Source organism: Sinocyclocheilus grahami, unplaced genomic scaffold (genome assembly GCF_001515645.1).
Source record: "Sinocyclocheilus grahami isolate Dianchi unplaced genomic scaffold, SAMN03320097.WGS_v1.1 scaffold10.1, whole genome shotgun sequence".
NCBI lineage: Eukaryota > Metazoa > Chordata > Actinopteri > Cypriniformes > Cyprinidae > Sinocyclocheilus > Sinocyclocheilus grahami.
Window position 1 is genome coordinate 2,550,808 of NW_015505189.1, and position 21,444 is coordinate 2,572,251.

At 37.9% G+C, this 21,444-nt stretch overlaps 2 protein-coding genes across 4 annotated transcripts; both read left to right on the forward strand.

The window, feature by feature from the left end:
• Positions 1 to 1,734, forward strand: LOC107593669 (transcription factor HES-2-like). The gene is made up of 4 exons (XM_016283512.1): positions 1 to 63; positions 770 to 865; positions 1,035 to 1,107; positions 1,274 to 1,734. The coding sequence occupies exons 1-4, from the start codon at positions 1 to 3 to the stop codon at positions 1,732 to 1,734; spliced, it is 693 nt and encodes a 230-aa protein (XP_016138998.1).
• A 4,236-nt stretch (positions 1,735 to 5,970) lies between these two features.
• LOC107593694 (galactose-3-O-sulfotransferase 2-like) lies at positions 5,971 to 20,695 on the forward strand. 3 transcript variants are annotated; one of them, XM_016283564.1, is made up of 5 exons: positions 5,978 to 6,040; positions 6,134 to 6,242; positions 17,380 to 17,490; positions 18,043 to 18,352; positions 19,199 to 20,695. In XM_016283564.1, the coding sequence occupies exons 3-5, from the start codon at positions 17,384 to 17,386 to the stop codon at positions 20,186 to 20,188; spliced, it is 1,407 nt and encodes a 468-aa protein (XP_016139050.1). In that variant the 5' UTR covers positions 5,978 to 6,040; positions 6,134 to 6,242; positions 17,380 to 17,383; the 3' UTR covers positions 20,189 to 20,695. The 3 variants fall into 3 exon arrangements, with proteins under 3 accessions (XP_016139043.1, XP_016139050.1, XP_016139035.1); XM_016283557.1 differs by having other exon boundaries at positions 5,971 to 6,242; XM_016283549.1 differs by lacking the exons at positions 5,978 to 6,040; positions 6,134 to 6,242 and adding an exon at positions 16,396 to 16,735.
• The last annotated feature ends 749 nt before the right edge of the window (positions 20,696 to 21,444 follow it).

A 21,444-nucleotide genomic window follows, 5' to 3' on the forward strand; every position in this document is an offset into this window, starting at 1 on the left:
ATGACAGCCTCTAATATCGGCAGCGGTCCGGAGAAGAATTTCAGCACAAAAGAAAAGCGAAAGGTAGTGAGATTCTATCATTTTGTGTTGTTTTCATGTATGCAACGATGGCAAAATATTTATTTATTTGTTCAATGAGGGATATATGTAGAAAGCGATAAAAATAAATGAACGTAGGATGAAATGGAGCAGTTTTTAGTAAATCATTCAGAGCAGCTTTAAAATGTATATAAACGTGTTCCAGACTGCTGTTTGTGTGAGTAACTTATATTGACAATATCTAAACAAAAACTTAGCTAAATTTCAGAAATAGCTCTGTTACATAAAACTATTTGTTTTGCTAATCTCAATATTGTTTCCACAGTAGGCCTATATCCTATATCTTAGTTTTAGGTTTTTATATACAAAATGAGTGAAAGGAGATTGCAATTAGCATGTTTTTTCCTCATCCGGTGCTAAAATCTGTTGATGTATGTCATGTATACTGTTGTGAGTTTGTCAGTGATTGAATATTGAATCAAATAATAAAATAATTTAAATAACTTGACACTCAAAGTAACTTTAGTCAAGGCATTACAGTAGTTTATGTTGAATACTCACATGCAATTTACTTATTTGGGATGTCCAATTAATATTTCACAACATACAGCTTACAGAACTGGCACATGTGTTGTAAGTCTTGTATTGTCAAATTTGTACTTAATGAATCCCTTAAGAATGTCTAATGAATATGTCATACACCCTAAAACTTGCTTGTTCATCATTTTAGCTGTGGAAACCCTTGATAGAGAAGAGACGCAGAGAGAGGATCAATTCAAGCCTTGAGCAACTAAAGGGTATTATGGTGGATGCCTACAATTTGGATGTAAGTGACCCATATAAACAATAAAATATAGAAACACTCTTTATATATCTTGTTGCACAAATATAATTCAAGTAATACAGTACATGGATTTTAATTATTTTATTTTCTATTCAAATAAATAATTAAAAAATCATTTTATATTGCATTTTTTCTCTAACTTTTCCCACAGCAATCTAAATTAGAGAAGGCAGATGTTCTCGAGATAACAGTTCAGTACATGGAGAACCTTCAAAGAGGTTCAGGTTAGACTGTTAAAACCATATCTTACCTTTTTTTCACAGATATTTAAGGTTAATATTATTTCAAACATTCAAACAAACCCTAATCTTTAAGGGTAAATTTATGATGGTTTAAATGGGGTCAAACACTCCCATGGTTCTATATGTATAAATTATATTTTATTTTCAGGTGGTAGCCTCAGTCCAGGCACTGGGTTTGAGTCTCGACAAAGATACAGTAGCGGCTATATTCAGTGCATGCATGAGGTGCACAACCTGCTCCTGAGCTGCCCTGGGATGGACAAGTCTCTGGGTGCTCGTCTGCTAAACCACTTGCTGAAATCTCTTCCCCATATCAGCACCGAAGCCGGCAGCACGAGTTCTGTTGGCACTCCCAGCCCTCTTCCTCGAATCCTGACACAATCCCCTCTAAACCTGCCCTCTTTACATCCCCACCCTCTCCACCTGCACACCCCTCCAACTCCTTCCCCACCCTCCAGCCCTCCTCACTCTCCCAGAGTCCCACTGATTAGAGAGAGACCACACGAACAGTCCTCTCCCCCCAGGTCTCCTTCCCCTCAGTCTCCAGCACAATCAGCCCTTTCCCCTTTCTTTCCAGAAGCCGATCCCTCCATGTGGAGACCCTGGTGAATGAATCCAGCACAGCCACCCATTTGCCCTCCCCTTGCCCTTGCTTGCCTGCCCTATTCTTCCTAATAGTTTCCATTACATTTGATCTCTTGGGAGGTTGGAGTGCTTTCCACTCAAAGGGGTGCATCATATTGGGTTACGAAGTCCCATGGGGTTGTGTGGTATCATTTAAAGGGGTCATATGATGTTGCTAAATATAACATTATTTTGTGTATTTGGTGTAATGAAATGTGTTTATGCGGTTTAAGGTTAAAAAACACATTATTTTCCACATACTGCACATTATTGTTTCTCCTCTATGCCCCGCCTTTCTGAAACGCATCGATTTTTTACAAAGCTCATCGGTCTGAAAAGTGAGGTGTGCTCTGATTGGCCAGCTATCCAGTGCGTTGTGATTGGCCGAATACCTCAAGCGTGTGCACCTACCATACGGTGATGCCCTGTCCGGCCGAGCAACGAGACAAAAACATTAAAACCCATTATAAACGAGGCATTTGTTGCATCCAGTGGGGACATAATTACGGATTATAATGACTTATACTGTCTTTTTACACGTTTCATCGCGCTGCGTAAACATAAAACCATGTCTGCATTTGTGATCGGAGAAATGACGAAGAACAAGCGCTACTCTACACTGCTAAAAAACTTGCGTTTGAATCATGTGGCAAATCCTTTAAATATAAAAAACATACTTACAGTCTGTGAGTCAGAACAGCCGGCATTGTAGTCTACTCTACCAGGATCAGGAAACAGTTCTCCATAAAATGCACTGGACACATCGGAATATTTGATTTAAACTGTTCTGAAACAGTGTTGTAAATTAACTTAACCACTGATTTCTAGTCGTGTCCTCTTTTGGAAGGCCAAACAAAGTAATTTCGCTTTCACAACGAAACACACAGCGCCTTCACGACATGGCGGCAGCAACAATACAACAGCGAGAATAAAAGTTACGCTAAGTTGACTCTTAACTTTTACAAAGAATATCTTTTTGGATTTGAGACTTTAGTCTTTGCAACTTTACAGATCTTCTTTATGCACCAAGAGCTTGTAACACTTCAAAGAGAAAGGAAAAATTTAAATCGCATCATATGACCCCTTTAAAGCACTGTACTGCATGCTTGGAAGCAAATTATGCTATGTTCATGTTTTGAGGGTATGATCACAAATGACGCCAAAGTTGCCCTCACTGACTGTATATACTAGTATTGCTGTCTTGACCACTTGTAGGGCAGGTTTAGATGACCTTTGCTTATATTTTTTTACTAGCTGGGTTTTAGATGTGGTATACTGTTAGGGAATTTGTTGAAATTATGCATGTTTCTCTACCTTAAATGCAAAACACTAATGGTGATTCAGAAAGGGTAAAATTGACAAGATCATTTGTGAAAAATATACTCCATCCTTGTATATTACAAGAAGAGAGGAGTCTGACTAGTACCTCATATTGAAGCAGTTAAAATTTATTTTCTTTATGAAAAATCAGAACTGTATATTGTATTGACCTGTACTCTCAAAAAATTGATAGTGATGATGATTATGATAAAGGTGATTTTAAAAAATAAATGAAAATGGCACTTATCAGTTTGCATTTTTAAAAAACTGATATTTAATCTGTCACATAAGAACTGGCTCTTATCCCACTGACAAACAAATACAGAGTTCTGGCATGAAACTCTAGATGGCGCAGTCCGATAGGTCTAGCTCAATCTGACCTGGCAACATCATTGTCACATGGCAGCTGATTGGTTCTCTCCTGTATCGGTAGCCAATTAGCTTACTGCTCAGTATTCAAATACCTGGCTTTTGTTTGCTGTAGCAATTTGCAGCGCACTTCAGAAACCCTCCACCTTCCCCAGCTCCACCTGTATAAATCTGCTACGGGGTGATTCATGTATGCTATATGGGGGTTATTCATATGTGTTATATGTGCAGCAGCAGTATTTCTTACATGCTTACCGCAGCATGTTGTGGATGTATTGGCAGTAGCAAGTCTCGGTACTTGCTCTGCCGCAGCAGCAGCGTGGCAGATCTATTCCGCCAAGACCAAATACATTAACATTGTCATGTACATTACCATGCCAATCCCTCCGAGAGTTGTCATGACAGAAATATGTTTAGAATTAAAACATTTTTTAACATTCACAAACAGCATCACAGACACTTCTAAATTAATTTACTCAAATTCAATATTTTGTACATTACAATCCTATTGTATTATCGTTTATTATGCCAACAATTTGAACCTGAACATTACATTCAATACACTGTGTTAATACAGAAAATAAGAAAACACTTTTTTCAGTTTTGCTCATTTCTTGATGGATATACAGTAGCTTGCCAAAGAGAAAAGAGCACAAGATTAACAAAATATCAAAGAATCAAAAGATCTGTTAAATTAAAAGGAAACTAAAAACTAAATTAAAACTTAATTAAAAGGAATAGTTCACCCAAAAATGAAAATTTGAAGACACTTAGATATCCATTGCAGAGGATCCATTGCTCAGCAAGTGATGTAATGTAAAATTTCTTAAAATCTGTACCAATGAAGAAACAAACTCATCTATATTTTGGATGGCCTGAGGGTGAGTACATTTTAGCAAGTTTGCATTTTTTGGGGTAAACCGTTCCTTTCAGGTAAACAAAATGTACACTTGTTCCATATTGAATGAAAATTATGCAATTACATAAAACAGCCACTAGATATCACTATTTACTAGTCACATAACTAAGTCCCACAGTTATTAGTCACATGCTAAAATAAGATAACTGCCCCCTAATGGGTTATCTAGTGTTCTACATTTAAAGTTAATTTCACTAAAAACATATTTAGTCTAGCATTTAGAGCAGGAAGTTGAGTTGGAAAGGAAATAGAACGTATTCAGGATAAACACAATATTTAATTTTGTACAAAGTAAAACGAGACTGGGAGGCAATGTTTCAGCATGCAGCAAACTGCAACCTACAGACCCCCCAAGCCTCTATCTCTCTAAGCCTCGTTTTCATTCCTGAAAATTAAAGGGTAGATAGGGTAAGGATGAGTACATTTTCCAGGCTTCCAGCTGTTTCATGTGGTTCATTAGGGCCACTGGTGTGTTTAGACACGTCTTCGACTGGTAACTTGTAGTTAAGTGTTGAATCTGCACCCAGTCATGTTCACCATACATCCAGGTGGCAATGGATTATTTCAACAAGACAAAACAGGTCTGTGTGATGGCCGACATTTATCCCTCAACTGGCCCCTTCGTCCGGGCTGCTCAGTCTTCCTTGTGAAGTGTTGCGTCTTTTCTCTTTAAGCTTATTAAATACATACATACTAAAAATAGCCATGTCTGTGCTAAGCATTATTCGTATACAATCTACTGAAAAGAATAAGCTGAGTGACCAAGCTCATTCAGGTTTCTGACGATGAAAACCAGTGTGATCCTTGTGATCCCCAGATTCCCCTTGAGGTTCATTATTCAGTATCAGCTGGCGGAGCAAGAGCTCTGAGATGAATGGGGCTTTTGTTTAGCTTTGGATATTGTATGCGAGTGAAACAGAAGGGGGTCGCATAATTTGGGTGTACAGTGACACATCAAACCTAGTTGTCAGTTCTTCAGTCTCATAAGAAAGCAATAGATCCCACGTTTACATACTTCACATTTATTAATTTTGCATGACAGACAAAAACTAGGAAAATGTAAGGCCATTATATATATTAAATGTAGAGTAATGTGACATAGCCTACTTCATATACTTCAATTTACATCAGAATTAATTGAAAGACAGCAGAGAATAGCATATGGACGTCGAAAAATTCATTTGTCACATCACAGGGTAATTTAGTGAAAAATAGGCCCACTGAAGGTAAAAATGTGATTTTAAAAAATTTGAGATAATGACCAGATACATAGCCTACACTTTCTAACGTAACTTAACGTAAAATAATATGCATTTTTTTTACATTTTCGTCCGATTTTTTAGTAAATTATATATTTAAAATTTTTATTATACATTTATTATACATTTTTAACCTAAAAGTTGTCAACTAGGCCACATATTTCTATTTCTATTTACACACACACACAATGGATTTATTTAAACAAATTACTGTCCTTGCTTAACTATCCCTTTTATTGCGGCAGAAATTGCACAAAAATGTAGCATGGTATCAAAATATTGCAGCAAGGATAAAGTTACACTCTCCCTGCGGACTGCAGAGAGCGGCACTTTCAGAGAGTTGACAGACGGGGATACAGTAATGGATGGGGGTTGGGACAGATGGATTGTCTTTGCAGTCAGACGCGAGCAACTTCTTAAACGAGTAAGAGCGTATTTATTGTAGTTTGAAGGACAGTGAAGTATCTCTATGTGGTGGGCTGTTTATCAACACAAAACTTTTTTGCATTATTGCCAGTTGTGGATAACGGGAGACCCGCGGAGGCTTGATTCACAGAAAGAGCTGGAGTACCGCGCGAACTAACATTTAAGAAACAGCCGCAGTTTGCTTCTGAAACACATTCTGGGTGAGTAGACCTGATAATATATACAAAAATACACTAATTAACGATTGTATTAAGGGACATTTTTTAGTCCATCTGATCCGCTTTTACAACTTCAACGTCGTCCAGGACTCATATTCAAATAGCTTAATCTGACCACATACCACAGTACATTGAATATGTGCGGGATTTTTTCCGCGTGGAAAAACTTGTACTTTTTACTTGTACTTTTGTCTTGAGTAGGCCTAGGTGTCGGGTCAACTTATGGTCTAATGACATCCACCCTAAAGAGCTTTTCCGTTGCTGTAGTCATCCCGAGTAATTACATAGATTATTTGGCTATGGGGTCGATTAGTGAGGGTAAGCTTGTTTAGCAGCTGCTAAGTTTTAGAAGCAGTGCTTTGGTCTCATGTGAACGGCCTGTGGAACAAGGCTGGACTTTTGTCCACTCTAAGAATAGATTTCTTTGAGGTTTCCAAATTTCCACACAGATGCTACTTTCTGCAAAGGACCAACTATCGTGTTGCGCTAGAGTTTCACTATAGGATTGTCTCCTTCACAAATAGCTTAAAGGGACCATGAGAGCCACCCAAAAAGTCTGTCATTATGTCTTTCGAAACCTGGTTAATTGACTTAATTATGTGTAATTCAAAAGGTTATTTTTAAAAGAATGTCCTGGACACTTTTCAGTATGAAAATGAATGAAGACTGAAGATGTCCAAAATGCTTCAAAATGACAAAAAAGTTACTTTTAGGTGTTTTTGTTGATTGCTTTTACCCGTCTGACTTACAGTATCTCACAGAAGTGAGTACACCCCTCACATTTTTGTAAATATTTTATTATATCTTTTCATGTGACAACACTGAAGAAATGACACTTTGCTACAGTGTAAAGTAGTGAGTGTACAGCTTGTATAACAGTGTAAATTTGCTGTCCCCTCAAAATAACTCAACACACAGCCATTAATGTCTAAACCGCTGGCCACAAAAGTGAAAATGTCCAAATTGGGCCCAATTAGCCATTTTCTCTCCCCGGTGTCATGTGACTCATTAGTGTTACAAGGTCTCAGGTGTGAATGGGGAGCAGAACTGTTTCCAAATTTCCACACAGATGCTACTTTCTGCAAAGGACCAACTATTGTGTTGCGCTAGAGTTTCACTATAGGATTGTCTCCTTCACAAATAGCTTAAAGGGACCTTGAGAGCCACCCAAAAAGTCTGTCATTATGTCTTTCCAAACCTGGTTAATTGACTTAATTATGTGTAATTCAAAAGGTTATTTTTAAAAGAATGTCCTGGACACTTTTCAGTATGAAAATGAATGAAGACTGAAGATGTGCAAATTGCTTCAAAATGACAAAAAAGTTACTTTTAGGTGTTTTTGTTGATTGCTTTTACCCGTCTGACTTACAGTATCTCACAGAAGTGAGTACACCCCTCACATTTTTGTAAATATTTTATTATATCTTTTCATGTGACAACACTGAAGAAATGACACTTTGCTACAGTGTAAAGTAGTGAGTGTACAGCTTGTATAACAGTGTAAATTTGCTGTCCCCTCAAAATAACTCAACACACAGCCATTAATGTCTAAACCGCTGGCCACAAAAGTGAGTACACCCCTAAGTGAAAATGTCCAAATTGGGCCCAATTAGCCATTTTCTCTCCCCGGTGTCATGTGACTCATTAGTGTTACAAGGTCTCAGGTGTGAATGGGGAGCAGAACTGGCCTCGCCATGGTCGACCAAAGAAGTTGAGTGCATGTGCTCAGCGTCATATCCAGAGGTTGAATTTGGGAAATAGACCTATGAGTGCTGCCAGCATTGCTGCAGAGGTTGAAGGGGTGGGGGGTCAGCCTGTCAGTGCTCAGACCATACGCCACACACTGCATCAAATTGGTTTGCATGGCTGTTGTCCCAGAAGAAAGCCTCTTCTAAAGATGATGCGCAAGAAAGCCCGCAAACAGTTTGCTGAAGACAAGCAGACTAAGGACATGGATTACTGGAACCATGTCCTGTGGTCTGATGAGACCAAGATAAACTTATTTGGTTCAGATGGTGTCAAGCGTGTGTGGCAGCAACCAGGTGAGGAGTACAAAGACAAGTGTGTCTTGCCTACAGTCAAGCATGGTGGTAGGAGTGTCATGGTCTGGGGCTGCATGAGTGCTGCCGGCACTGGGGAGCTACAGTTCATTGAGGGAACCATGAATGCCAACATGTACTGTGACATACTGAAGCAGAGCATGATCCCCTCCCTTCGGAGACTGGGCCGCAGGGCAGTATGCCAACATGATAACGACCCCAAACACACCTCCAAGACGACCACTGCCTTGCTAAAAGGGTAAAAGTGATGGATTGGCCAAGCATGTCTCCAGACCTAAACCCTATTGAGCATCTCAAGGTCTCTAACATCCACCAGCTCCGTGATGTCGTCATGGAGGAGTGGAAGAGGACTCCAGTGACAACCTGTGAAGCTCTGGTGAACTCCATGCCCAAGAGGGTTAAGACAGTGCTGGAAAATAATGGTGGGTGCAAAAAATATTGACACTTTGGGCCCAATTTGGACATTTTCACTTAGGGGTGTACTCACTTTTGTGACCAGCGGTTTAGACATTAATGGCTGTGTGTTGAGGTATTTTGAGGGGACAGCAAATTTACACTGTTATGCAAGCTGTACGCTCACTACTTTACATTGTAGCAAAGTGTCATTTCTTCAGTGTTGTCACATGAAAAGATATAAAATATTTACAAAAATGTGAGGGGTGTACTCACATCTGTGAGATACTGTATGTGCCATATAAGAGTACAGATCAAAAGTCACCATTCACTGAAAATTATTTTGCTCCCCTTAGCACATTTGTAAGAGAATTAGCATTTTGAGCTTGTGACCTTTTACTGCATTGGTTGATCCACTTATCTCTGAATTGGACTGATCTGTGAAAGAAAGCATCAAATAAAGACTGCTGTATTTTATAGTTTTCTGTTAAGTGAGCCACAAGTCATGCACAATCCAACGAAATTACATTTAATAAAAAAACTTTTTTTTTTTTTTTTTACATGCGCTTGAATGTATGCCACATAAATGGCACATAGCAATTGTTATTACCGGTAAATATAAACACAGTACTTGCTGACATTTGCATTGTAAAATTAGCCACGCTTTTTGATTGTTGAGCCCATCTCTGAACTAACAGTGACATGTTTTGCCTTAATAAAACATTAAAGTTTTGATTGGTGAAAGTGAGGCATATATGTTTGGCCTTGGAGTCTATTTTGTCTGGCTCATTTATGGTTTTCTGCACCGATAGCCATGAAGAAATTGGTTCTGTTGTCTTTTATCTTATGAAAATCATTGCCTTTTTATTGTTTGAAGGAGTTGTCCTCTCCAATTACTTCCCTTGTGATGATTAATGTTAAACTGAGAAAGGGAAAGCTCAAGAGCATTATAAAGAGACATATTGGTTATATTGGTTTTGTCTCGTCGCGCCGGGACACGGCATCACAGTATGGTAAGGGGTGTAACATTTCCGCCACACGCTTGAGGTATTCAGCCAATCACAACGCACTGGATAGCTGGCCAATCAGAGCACACCTCGCTTTTCAGAACGATGAGCTTTGTAAAATCGAGACGTTTCAGAATACATTTTATACATTTTTATGTTAGTAGAGTAAAGCAAGATTTTTTTTCAAATAAATACTGTTCTTTTGAACTTCCTATTCATCAATGAATCATGAGAAAATGCATCATGATTTCCACAAAAATATTATGCTGCTTATTAAAAATATTAAACTCTTTTCAGCATTAATAATAGTAATAACCACTAATGATTAATAGTTGAGCACCAAATCAGCATATTAAAATGATTTCTGGATTGTGTGACTAAAGTAATGGTCAGCTTTGCCATCACAAGAATAAATTACATTTAAAATTTTAACAATACGGCGATTCAGTGAAAAAAGATGTACACCAATATTTCCAGATGAACTAAAATGTTGATTTGGGAGATTATGTTGACCTGTTTTTCACTGTATATTACCAGTTTTGTTTCCTAAAAAGAAAACATTGACACAAGGACACTTTTCAAGGAACTATCATTTTTCATTTCCACTCTCATCTATTCTCAAGATTGCTTGAACAGATTGTCCAGTCATCCCTCATTGATGCTAAGAGGATAGAGGTATCTGGTAGTGGGCCAGAGGTGTGTACCACAGTTAAAACGATTATAGGGTTTAAGTCTATATAGGCATGCTTGTAAAGTCAACCTAATTCAGTAGGCCAGCCTAGAAAACTCAAAAATTGGTCACACATCTGTTCTGACAGCAAGGAAAAAATGCTGAATGCAATTAATAAAATGCAACTATATAATCATGTATAGGATAGCAAAGTTTTAAAAGGAAAGAGAAAACAATTCACATACCTTTTGTTGTTGATGTCAAAGGCTGTGCATCCAATAAAAGCAGCCAATTTAGGTAAATGCCAACATGTTCAGGTTGCATGACGTCCTCATCTTCAAAAAGGCTTAAACAAAACTAAAAGGTAAAATGACCCACACTACATTAAATACGGGTTCACTTTCAGCTAGGATAAAATGTTTTGTGCCAACTGCATTGTGTTTTTGTGCAGTGAAATATTGGATGCAGACAGAATGAAACCATTAAACTTTAAGAGACATTTAGAAACCAAACACTCAAACTATAAAGACACGCCTTTTGGAACGGGATCTGAACACATCACATGCAAATAACTTTAAGTGCATTTTTTTTATAGTTGCATAATAAACATTTTGGTCAAATCTGGGTCCTTTAGCAAAACCATGCAAAATTTTGCATTTAAAGATTTTTTCAACTAATAGAGCCATCAAGATATGTAAATTACAGATACCTTCATGCACATAATTCAGGCTACAGGCAGCTTGTCATCAGATTTACTGCATTTTCAGCTGCATGCAGTGGGATAACAGGGGAAGTGACTATGCTGGCTTCAGCCAACCACCAAATCACACTACTTTGTGAAGTGTCACCAATCCGAAACATGGTTGGTATACTAATTTTCCATTCAGACAGTTGATTATCATAGATATTGCAACAATAAACTTGTGGTTCTTAATTGAGAACCACAGAGACTGATATTATATTTTATTTTATTATTATTATTATTATACATATTTTTTCAGAATCAACACTGTTCTTTAGCAACTTACTACAAGAGGCTTGAAGAATCAAAGATTTCTTAATAACAACCTGTGTGTTTTGCTTCAAGACAGTGACCAACATCTGTGTTGTTTTATTTTCTTTATTTTTCTTTGTTGGATTTGTAGTTCAGAAGGAACAAAGTAGGGATGAAGTTAATTTTTATCACCAGTTTGTCTTCTGCTTTCTGCTAATTAATGGCTTCCTCTGTCACCCTCTCATGCTAACAGAAAACGTTTAGTTTATACTGCCTTATTAACTGATTATGGGTATCAGACTAGACCTACTGTTAACAGTTTTGGATATCAGACAAAACGGATGTCTTCTGATGGGATCTGGTAAACAGAATGGATCTAATATTCCTGGCGTGGATGTCCGATCTAACATTTTTGGCGTTGTCGTCGGCATGATTGTGTATCCAATATTTTTATTTTTCACTGTATATTACCAGTTTTGTTTCCTAAAAAGAAAACATTGACACAAGGACACTTTTCAAGGAACTATCATTTTTCATTTCCACTCTCATCTATTCTCAAGATTGCTTGAACAGATTGTCCAGTCATCCCTCATTGATGCTAAGAGGATAGAGGTATCTGGTAGTGGGCCAGAGGTGTGTACCACAGTTAAAACGATTATAGGGTTTAAGTCTATATAGGCATGCTTGTAAAGTCAACCTAATTCAGTAGGCCAGCCTAGAAAACTCAAAAATTGGTCACACATCTGTTCTGACAGCAAGGAAAAAATGCTGAATGCAATTAATAAAATGCAACTATATAATCATGTATAGGATAGCAAAGTTTTAAAAGGAAAGAGAAAACAATTCACATACCTTTTGTTGTTGATGTCAAAGGCTGTGCATCCAATAAAAGCAGCCAATTTAGGTAAATGCCAACATGTTCAGGTTGCATGACGTCCTCATCTTCAAAAAGGCTTAAACAAAACTAAAAGGTAAAATGACCCACACTACATTAAATACGGGTTCACTTTCAGCTAGGATAAAATGTTTTGTGCCAACTGCATTGTGTTTTTGTGCAGTGAAATATTGGATGCAGACAGAATGAAACCATTAAACTTTAAGAGACATTTAGAAACCAAACACTCAAACTATAAAGACACGCCTTTTGGAACGGGATCTGAACACATCACATGCAAATAACTTTAAGTGCATTTTTTTATAGTTGCATAATAAACATTTTGGTCAAATCTGGGTCCTTTAGCAAAACCATGCAAAATTTTGCATTTAAAGATTTTTTCAACTAATAGAGCCATCAAGATATGTAAATTACAGATACCTTCATGCACATAATTCAGGCTACAGGCAGCTTGTCATCAGATTTACTGCATTTTCAGCTGCATGCAGTGGGATAACAGGGGAAGTGACTATGCTGGCTTCAGCCAACCACCAAATCACACTACTTTGTGAAGTGTCACCAATCCGAAACATGGTTGGTATACTAATTTTCCATTCAGACAGTTGATTATCATAGATATTGCAACAATAAACTTGTGGTTCTTAATTGAGAACCACAGAGACTGATATTATATTTTATTTTATTATTATTATTATTATTTTTTTTTTTCAGAATCAACACTGTTCTTTAGCAACTTACTACAAGAGGCTTGAAGAATCAAAGATTTCTTAATAACAACCTGTGTGTTTTGCTTCAAGACAGTGACCAACATCTGTGTTGTTTTATTTTCTTTATTTTTCTTTGTTGGATTTGTAGTTCAGAAGGAACAAAGTAGGGATGAAGTTAATTTTTATCACCAGTTTGTCTTCTGCTTTCTGCTAATTAATGGCTTCCTCTGTCACCCTCTCATGCTAACAGAAAACGTTTAGTTTATACTGCCTTATTAACTGATTATGGGTATCAGACTAGACCTACTGTTAACAGTTTTGGATATCAGACAAAACGGATGTCTTCTGATGGGATCTGGTAAACAGAATGGATCTAATATTCCTGGCGTGGATGTCCGATCTAACATTTTTGGCGTTGTCGTCGGCATGATTGTGTATCCAATATTTTTACACATACAAAATTTCACTTACAACAAAAAAGATTTAGAACATTGATAGGTGAAAGTGATCAAAGCCAACAAACAAAGTTAATCTAGTTCATCTAACAAGGCAGGAAACCAGATGCAGGAAATCTAAACCTGATGTCTGCCTTATTGAAATTCACACAGTTAAATGTGTATGGGTTGGCAGCGATAAACATCTTTGTTTTATTTTTTTAATGTAGTCAGGGGGTGTTAGTTAATTACATCTTCAGAGTGCATCCCAATGTTTTCTGCTTTTCAGCATTTCTTTGTTGCATTGTCCTCACTCCAGGCAAAACTGTGATGTCCGACTCATAAACAAATGACTCTTATGAGTTTATCTGAACATTTTTTAAACAGATTTTCGTTTAACGTATGAGTTATTGGTTTGAATTGATGATGTATGCTGGCTTTCTCAATTAGTTTCATCAGCATAAACGCAGCCTCTTTTCTTACAATTGACTGCAAGCTCGCATTCAGATCTGCCTCCATTTAATCAACAACCCTGCATTTTTTTCTTTTTCAGTAATCTGTTTCATTCTGATGTATCTCCAGAGGAAAAGATCTGTCACTACTGCCTATACATTGTGACTTTAAAATTACACTACAAGGTATTATTATTATTATTATATTATTATTATTGGTGTCAGATCATTAAAATAGAAACGAAATTATAGAACGATTCTGAAAGATACAATCATTTTTAATTACTGTTTATTTATTTATTTTACATTTTGGTTTGAATAATGTGGGTCTATATAATTTTTGAAGTCATTTAGCTGACCTAGGCCTGGCAAGGCTTTAAAAACTAAAATCGTAGGCGTACGAGAAGTTACAGAGACACTTGACGTGTTCAAATCTAACTGCTTTACATGCCAAGTCAATTATATGCGAAATGGTAGTTTTGTCCTACAGGCCTTACAACAAAAACAATCCATGTGCACTTCCAATAATGCAGTAAGAAAGGAATGGGACATGGGGGTACCGTATTCGTGGAAATCTCACGGTAATAATGACGGATGTGCTGTTTATTGTTATGCTTCGCTTTCAATCACGTGCCGTTTCGGAGAATCTGTATTTAGTGCTTGTAAGCAATGAGCCGGTCTGACGTCAGGCTTCGACTCGACACATAGCAGCAGACTGGTCCCTAAACACCCGCCCACACTCACTCAAAACACAAAGCAGTCCCTTTCTCCTTTTCTCCGTGGTCTTCGAGTTTTCGACAAGCTGAAGCGAAGCACATGCGCGTCAAGCAAACTGGAAATGTTACGCACTTGACTGCAGTCGTGCAGGCGTTCTGGTGTAGGAGCATGTACGCACGGACGGAGCACTTTCATTACACAGACGTCGTCGGGCAGATTTGAAAGGCATCGGCCGAGATGCATTAGCAACTTACTACAAGAGGCTTGAAGAATCAAAGATTTCTTAATAACAACCTGTGTGTTTTGCTTCAAGACAGTGACCAACATCTGTGTTGTTTTATTTTCTTTATTTTTCTTTGTTGGATTTGTAGTTCAGAAGGAACAAAGTAGGGATGAAGTTAATTTTTATCACCAGTTTGTCTTCTGCTTTCTGCTAATTAATGGCTTCCTCTGTCACCCTCTCATGCTAACAGAAAACGTTTAGTTTATACTGCCTTATTAACTGATTATGGGTATCAGACTAGACCTACTGTTAACAGTTTTGGATATCAGACAAAACGGATGTCTTCTGATGGGATCTGGTAAACAGAATGGATCTAATATTCCTGGCGTGGATGTCCGATCTAACATTTTTGGCGTTGTCGTCGGCATGATTGTGTATCCAATATTTTTACACATACAAAATTTCACTTACAACAAAAAAGATTTAGAACATTGATAGGTGAAAGTGATCAAAGCCAACAAACAAAGTTAATCTAGTTCATCTAACAAGGCAGGAAACCAGATGCAGGAAATCTAAACCTGATGTCTGCCTTATTGAAATTCACACAGTTAAATGTGTATGGGTTGGCAGCGATAAACATCTTTGTTTTATTTTTTTAATGTAGTCAGGGGGTGTTAGTTAATTACATCTTCAGAGTGCATCCCAATGTTTTCTGCTTTTCAGCATTTCTTTGTTGCATTGTCCTCACTCCAGGCAAAACTGTGATGTCCGACTCATAAACAAATGACTCTTATGAGTTTATCTGAACATTTTTTAAACAGATTTTCGTTTAACGTATGAGTTATTGGTTTGAATTGATGATGTATGCTGGCTTTCTCAATTAGTTTCATCAGCATAAACGCAGCCTCTTTTCTTACAATTGACTGCAAGCTCGCATTCAGATCTGCCTCCATTTAATCAACAACCCTGCATTTTTTTCTTTTTCAGTAATCTGTTTCATTCTGATGTATCTCCAGAGGAAAAGATCTGTCACTACTGCCTATACATTGTGACTTTAAAATTACACTACAAGGTATTATTATTATTATTATATTATTATTATTGGTGTCAGATCATTAAAATAGAAACGAAATTATAGAACGATTCTGAAAGATACAATCATTTTTAATTACTGTTTATTTATTTATTTTACATTTTGGTTTGAATAATGTGGGTCTATATAATTTTTGAAGTCATTTAGCTGACCTAGGCCTGGCAAGGCTTTAAAAACTAAAATCGTAGGCGTACGAGAAGTTACAGAGACACTTGACGTGTTCAAATCTAACTGCTTTACATGCCAAGTCAATTATATGCGAAATGGTAGTTTTGTCCTACAGGCCTTACAACAAAAACAATCCATGTGCACTTCCAATAATGCAGTAAGAAAGGAATGGGACATGGGGGTACCGTATTCGTGGAAATCTCACGGTAATAATGACGGATGTGCTGTTTATTGTTATGCTTCGCTTTCAATCACGTGCCGTTTCGGAGAATCTGTATTTAGTGCTTGTAAGCAATGAGCCGGTCTGACGTCAGGCTTCGACTCGACACATAGCAGCAGACTGGTCCCTAAACACCCGCCCACACTCACTCAAAACACAAAGCAGTCCCTTTTCTCCTTTTCTCCGTGGTCTTCGAGTTTTCGACAAGCTGAAGCGAAGCACATGCGCGTCAAGCAAACTGGAAATGTTACGCACTTGACTGCAGTCGTGCAGGCGTTCTGTTGTCGGAGCATGTACGCACGGACGGAGCACTTTCATTACACAGACGTCGTCGGGCAGATTTGAAAGGCATCGGCCGAGATGCACCGTGGCTGCTGTTACCAAGCGCCGATATATAGTGATACCGGCCGGGTTTTATCATGGTTTTCAGACGGTCAGCTCGGTAAGTGTGTCAGGCTCAGAGCGGCGACTGGCACCGACTGCTAGGCGCAATCTGTGCTTTATCTCTCTGTCTTTGTCCGAGCAAAATCTGCAACACCCTTTTCACGATGCAAGCGCATTGAAACAGGCCTGTCTTTTGCATATCTTTTGTCCCTCAGCCTGTTTATTTTTCCTCTAACGTTACACCCGTTATTTTATGCAAGCATAATGTAGTTTGCAATAAAGCATTGGAGAAAAGTCTGTTCGCTTTAATCAAAGCCTGTGTGGCAGAGAGTCTAGGTTGCTGATGTATAGAGGCATCAGGCATGGAAAAGAGTTTCCAATAACAGCATTGAAGCGTTTGGTGTGTGTTTATTATGTATATGTGGATTTGATCTGACAACAGATGCACCTGCCTGTTTGTCTCTTCTGTTTTCCTGTCATATCGCATGTCTTCCATTTTGTCACACTACTCTGTTTTCTTAATGTCTAATCCTTTCTTGCTCATTTCACACTTCACATGCTCACATTCTTCCCCTTTATTGTCCATTTGTTGCTCTTTTATGATTTAAAATAAATCTTTTATGACTGTTAATGAGCATCTCACTCTCTTTCTGTGCTACACAGTTTCACAACTTAGGCTAACTGTCCTCCTCTTGATCATAGGAGAATGCGGTGGCTGGGATGTTATCGTCTGGGGCCCATATGGAAAGCACTCCTGGTATTTGTTGTCATCGGTTTTGCCGGACAACTTCTGGGAGTCATCTTCAACAAGAGGTAAGCAAATGTTGCCATTCTGAACTTCACTCCTTTTCAAATACCTGCTTTTATCTTGTACTGCATTCTTATACACCACATTGCTTGCGATAACAGAAAAAATGAGCCGATATGGGCCGATACCGATATGGTGGCCGATATATCGTGCATCCCTAGTTACATTTTTGTCATTTAACACCCAGCGTTAAGAAATAATGTTGCTTAAATGTTTCTGGATTATTTTCAGCAAATACTGATAATGCTTTAGTAACCCGCTGTAAAACCATCTGGCTAGTTTTTCTGAGAAGGAAATTCAGTTCTCACTTAATGTAAAAAATGTCATAATTTACTCATTTTCATGTCGTTCTAAACCTGAAATTTTTTCTGTGGAACACAGTTTGTCATACTGGTTTGAAATGACAAGAGGTTGAATAAATGATGACAGAATTTTTGGGTAAACTATCCCTTTAAGAAATAGGATTAAACCAGTCTAGAGTACTATTTGTATTGTTATGGTATTCTTTTGTTTTCATTATCATTTTTATGTCATAATTTGTTCTTTCTCTACATTAGCTGGATGCAGCCAGAGAGACTTCACTCCCTCTACTCTCTTCCCTCTGAGAATTCCCAAGGGGAGTCTCTGGGGTCTTGTCAGCCCCACATCCACATCATGTTCCTGAAGACTCACAAGACAGCAAGCAGCACCGTTCTCAATTTGCTCTATCGCTTTGGAGAAGAGCGGGGCCTTAAATTTGCCCTGCCTGTGGGTTATCAGTTTGGCTACCCATTGCCCTTTATCGCCCAGAGGGTGAAAGGATACAGAGGCCCTCACGTGGCAGAATTTGACATCATGGGAAATCATATGCGGTTCAACAAACCAGAGGTACAGCCTACTATAGCTGGCATTTCCTTAGACAGATGTGTTGAAAATCACACTCTGGTTATTCAGATTTGAAAAATTATTTAGGGATCAAATAATAAAATTAATTTACTTCTTTAGTGTTAATATTGTGTTTCTGGCACAACTAGGTGGCGCTATAATATGTACATTTATGTTTTCACTAATAATTAGTGCTGTCAAATGATTAATTGCGATTAATCGCATCCAAAATAAAAGTTTTTGTTTACATAATATATGTGTGTACTGTGTATATTTATTATGTATATATAAATACACACACATGCATGTTTATATTTGAGAAACATATGTTTTGTTTATATATAAAATATTAATATTTATATATAATACAAATTATAAATGAATATAAATATATACTTGTAAATATTTTTAAAATATATAAATGTATGTCTGTGTATTTATATATACATAATAAGTAATACACAGTACACGCACATATAATGTAAACAAAAACTTTTATTTTGGATGCGATTAATCGTTTGACAGCACTACTAATAATAAATTGCAAATAATCATGCAAATTATTATATAGTCAAATACTTGTGATTGACGCTTGCAGCTATTTTTGACATTATCTGATTTGTCAGTTGTATGTTTTTTTTTTTCAAACAACCTTGACTAACTAACGAACTAACTAAAACAAACTACTTTTACATCTTTATTTTCTTCTAGTCCAGAATCTAAATGGAAACCTAAGCAGAAAAACTATAGAAATCTCCTATGAACATTTTATATTCAGTATTTGATTTCAGTTACATGATTAAAGATGTTCCTTTTTGTAATGTGATTCTCCTTTTACTTTTGTTGCAGGTTGAGAAGGTCATGCCAGCTGACACCTTCTATTTCTCCATCCTCCGAGACCCTGTGGCGCTAGCTGAATCCTCCTATGCCTATTATAAAAATGTTGCCCCTGCCTTCAGGCGTACCAAAGGACTGGGTGAATTTGCAGACAACCCCTATAAATACTACGACGCCAGACTCCGAAACAACCACTATGCCCACAACCTGATGTGGTTTGATTTTGGTCTGGATCATACCTCCAACTTCAGCCTTGCGCTGGTCAAGCGCGGTATGGCAGCAGTGCGTCGGAACTTCAAGCTCATCCTTATATCAGAGTATTTCGACCAATCTATGGTGCTGCTCCGCCACGCTCTGTGCTGGCCGCTAGATGCTGTGGTTTCTTTTAGCCTGAATGCCAGGCAGCAAATGACCAGTGGAAGATCAGGATGGATGGCCAAGGCTGCAGCTCCAGCTCCTTTGGCATTAACAGACAAGCAAAGATCGAAATTACGTGAATGGAATGCACTAGACTGGCACCTTTACCAAGCTTTTAATCACACTTTCTGGCAGGAAGTAGAGCGCTTCGGTCGCAGTCGGATGGAGTCTGAGGTGGCCTTGCTTAGGACCAAACGGGAGGTTCTCACTCGCATCTGCTTGCGTGATGGGGGCCGCCCCATAGAGGCCAGTCGCATCCGGGACAAGACCATCCGCCCTTTCCAGAGTGGATTAGTGAAGATCTTGGGTTACGAGTTGCAGTCGGGACTAGACAATGCCACGTGGGAAGCTTGCCTACGCATGATCAGGCCTGAGATACAGTACAAAGACTTGCTGGATCTTCGGCAGTTCCCTCGAGCCCAGCAACCCCCAGCCGCTGGAGGGCTTCCAGTAAAGAGAGAGTCCTCAATACTCAGGACTGAAGACCATGGGGGAAAGAGGTTGGTGGAGAAGGACTGGGATGGGACCATTCTGTTTCGGAATCAAACATTAGAGCAGGTTGATTCAAAAGTAAGACTTAGATAGTGAGCTAGTTGCACCTTTTTGCCTCAAGGTCAGTAGTTCTGACCCATTTTGGCTCCACAGGCCTCTGTGCTGCACTACTAGAGGAGAAGGGATATCCAAGACATACAACACACCACTTTGTCATTGACTCTTCCTCCTTCCATCTTGCCCTTCTACATTCTATTTTATAGAACACAAAATTTGAAGTGAAGAAGTGGTTTGTGAGTAGATTACAGTGGCTGGATTGATATAATGGTACAAACATGCCAGATGGTGGCTAAATGCATAAACTCGCTGTCTGTGAGTTTGATATTGGGAAGAAGTGAGAAAACGCTGCTTCCTTGTCCATGATGAGCCATGGTATGGTACAAAAAACATAGCAGTGCACATGTCATGTAAGTGGTTGCAGTGTTTCAAACATACTACTAAAACCCCACTTTCAAATAGATAAAGTATCTTTGGTACGTTAGTGTTCAAAAGTTTGGGGTCAATACAATTATTTTTGAAAGAACTTAATACTTTCATTCAGCAGGGATGCATTAAATTGATCATAAGTAACAGTAAAGACATTCATTATGATAAAAAAACAAATACATTTTGTTCTTTTGAACTACAAGAATCTTGAAATAATGTTAATGTGAAATTTAAGACTGGAGTAATGGCTACTGAAAACTCAGCTTTGCCATTGCAGGAAGGAATTACATTTTAAAATATATTACAATAGAAAACAGTTATATTAAAATGTAATAATACTTCACATTACTGTATTTTTGATCAAATAAATGAATCCTTTGTGAACATAAGACACTTCTTTCGAAGACGTTAAAAAAGTATCACCAACCCCAAACTTCTAAATGGTAGTGTTGGTGTACATCCAGTATCACTACCGAAAAGGTATGCTTGAGCATCCAATGAAATAACAATTTGATATTGGAAATTAATTTGAATTTGATTATAGTACTAAGACACAATGGATATTTATTTGCTGCACGATGAAATTCCACAAAAGTGCAATCACAATCGCTTCATTGTCTGGATCACGAGATTCAAACTGGTACTTTTCAGAGTTGCTGGAATTTAATTTTATATCCATTTACAGTATATGGGTAATTGTTCAACAGGAATCTTGACAGTGTTTTTTTTTATTTTTTAGAAGGGATACGTTGCAATCTTTTGATTTCTATGCCACACACGTTTTTCAGTGACACAGTATAAGCTAATACGGCTCCCATGGTTCTGTGAGAACAACATCTCCAGTTTTTAACACTGTGAAATAA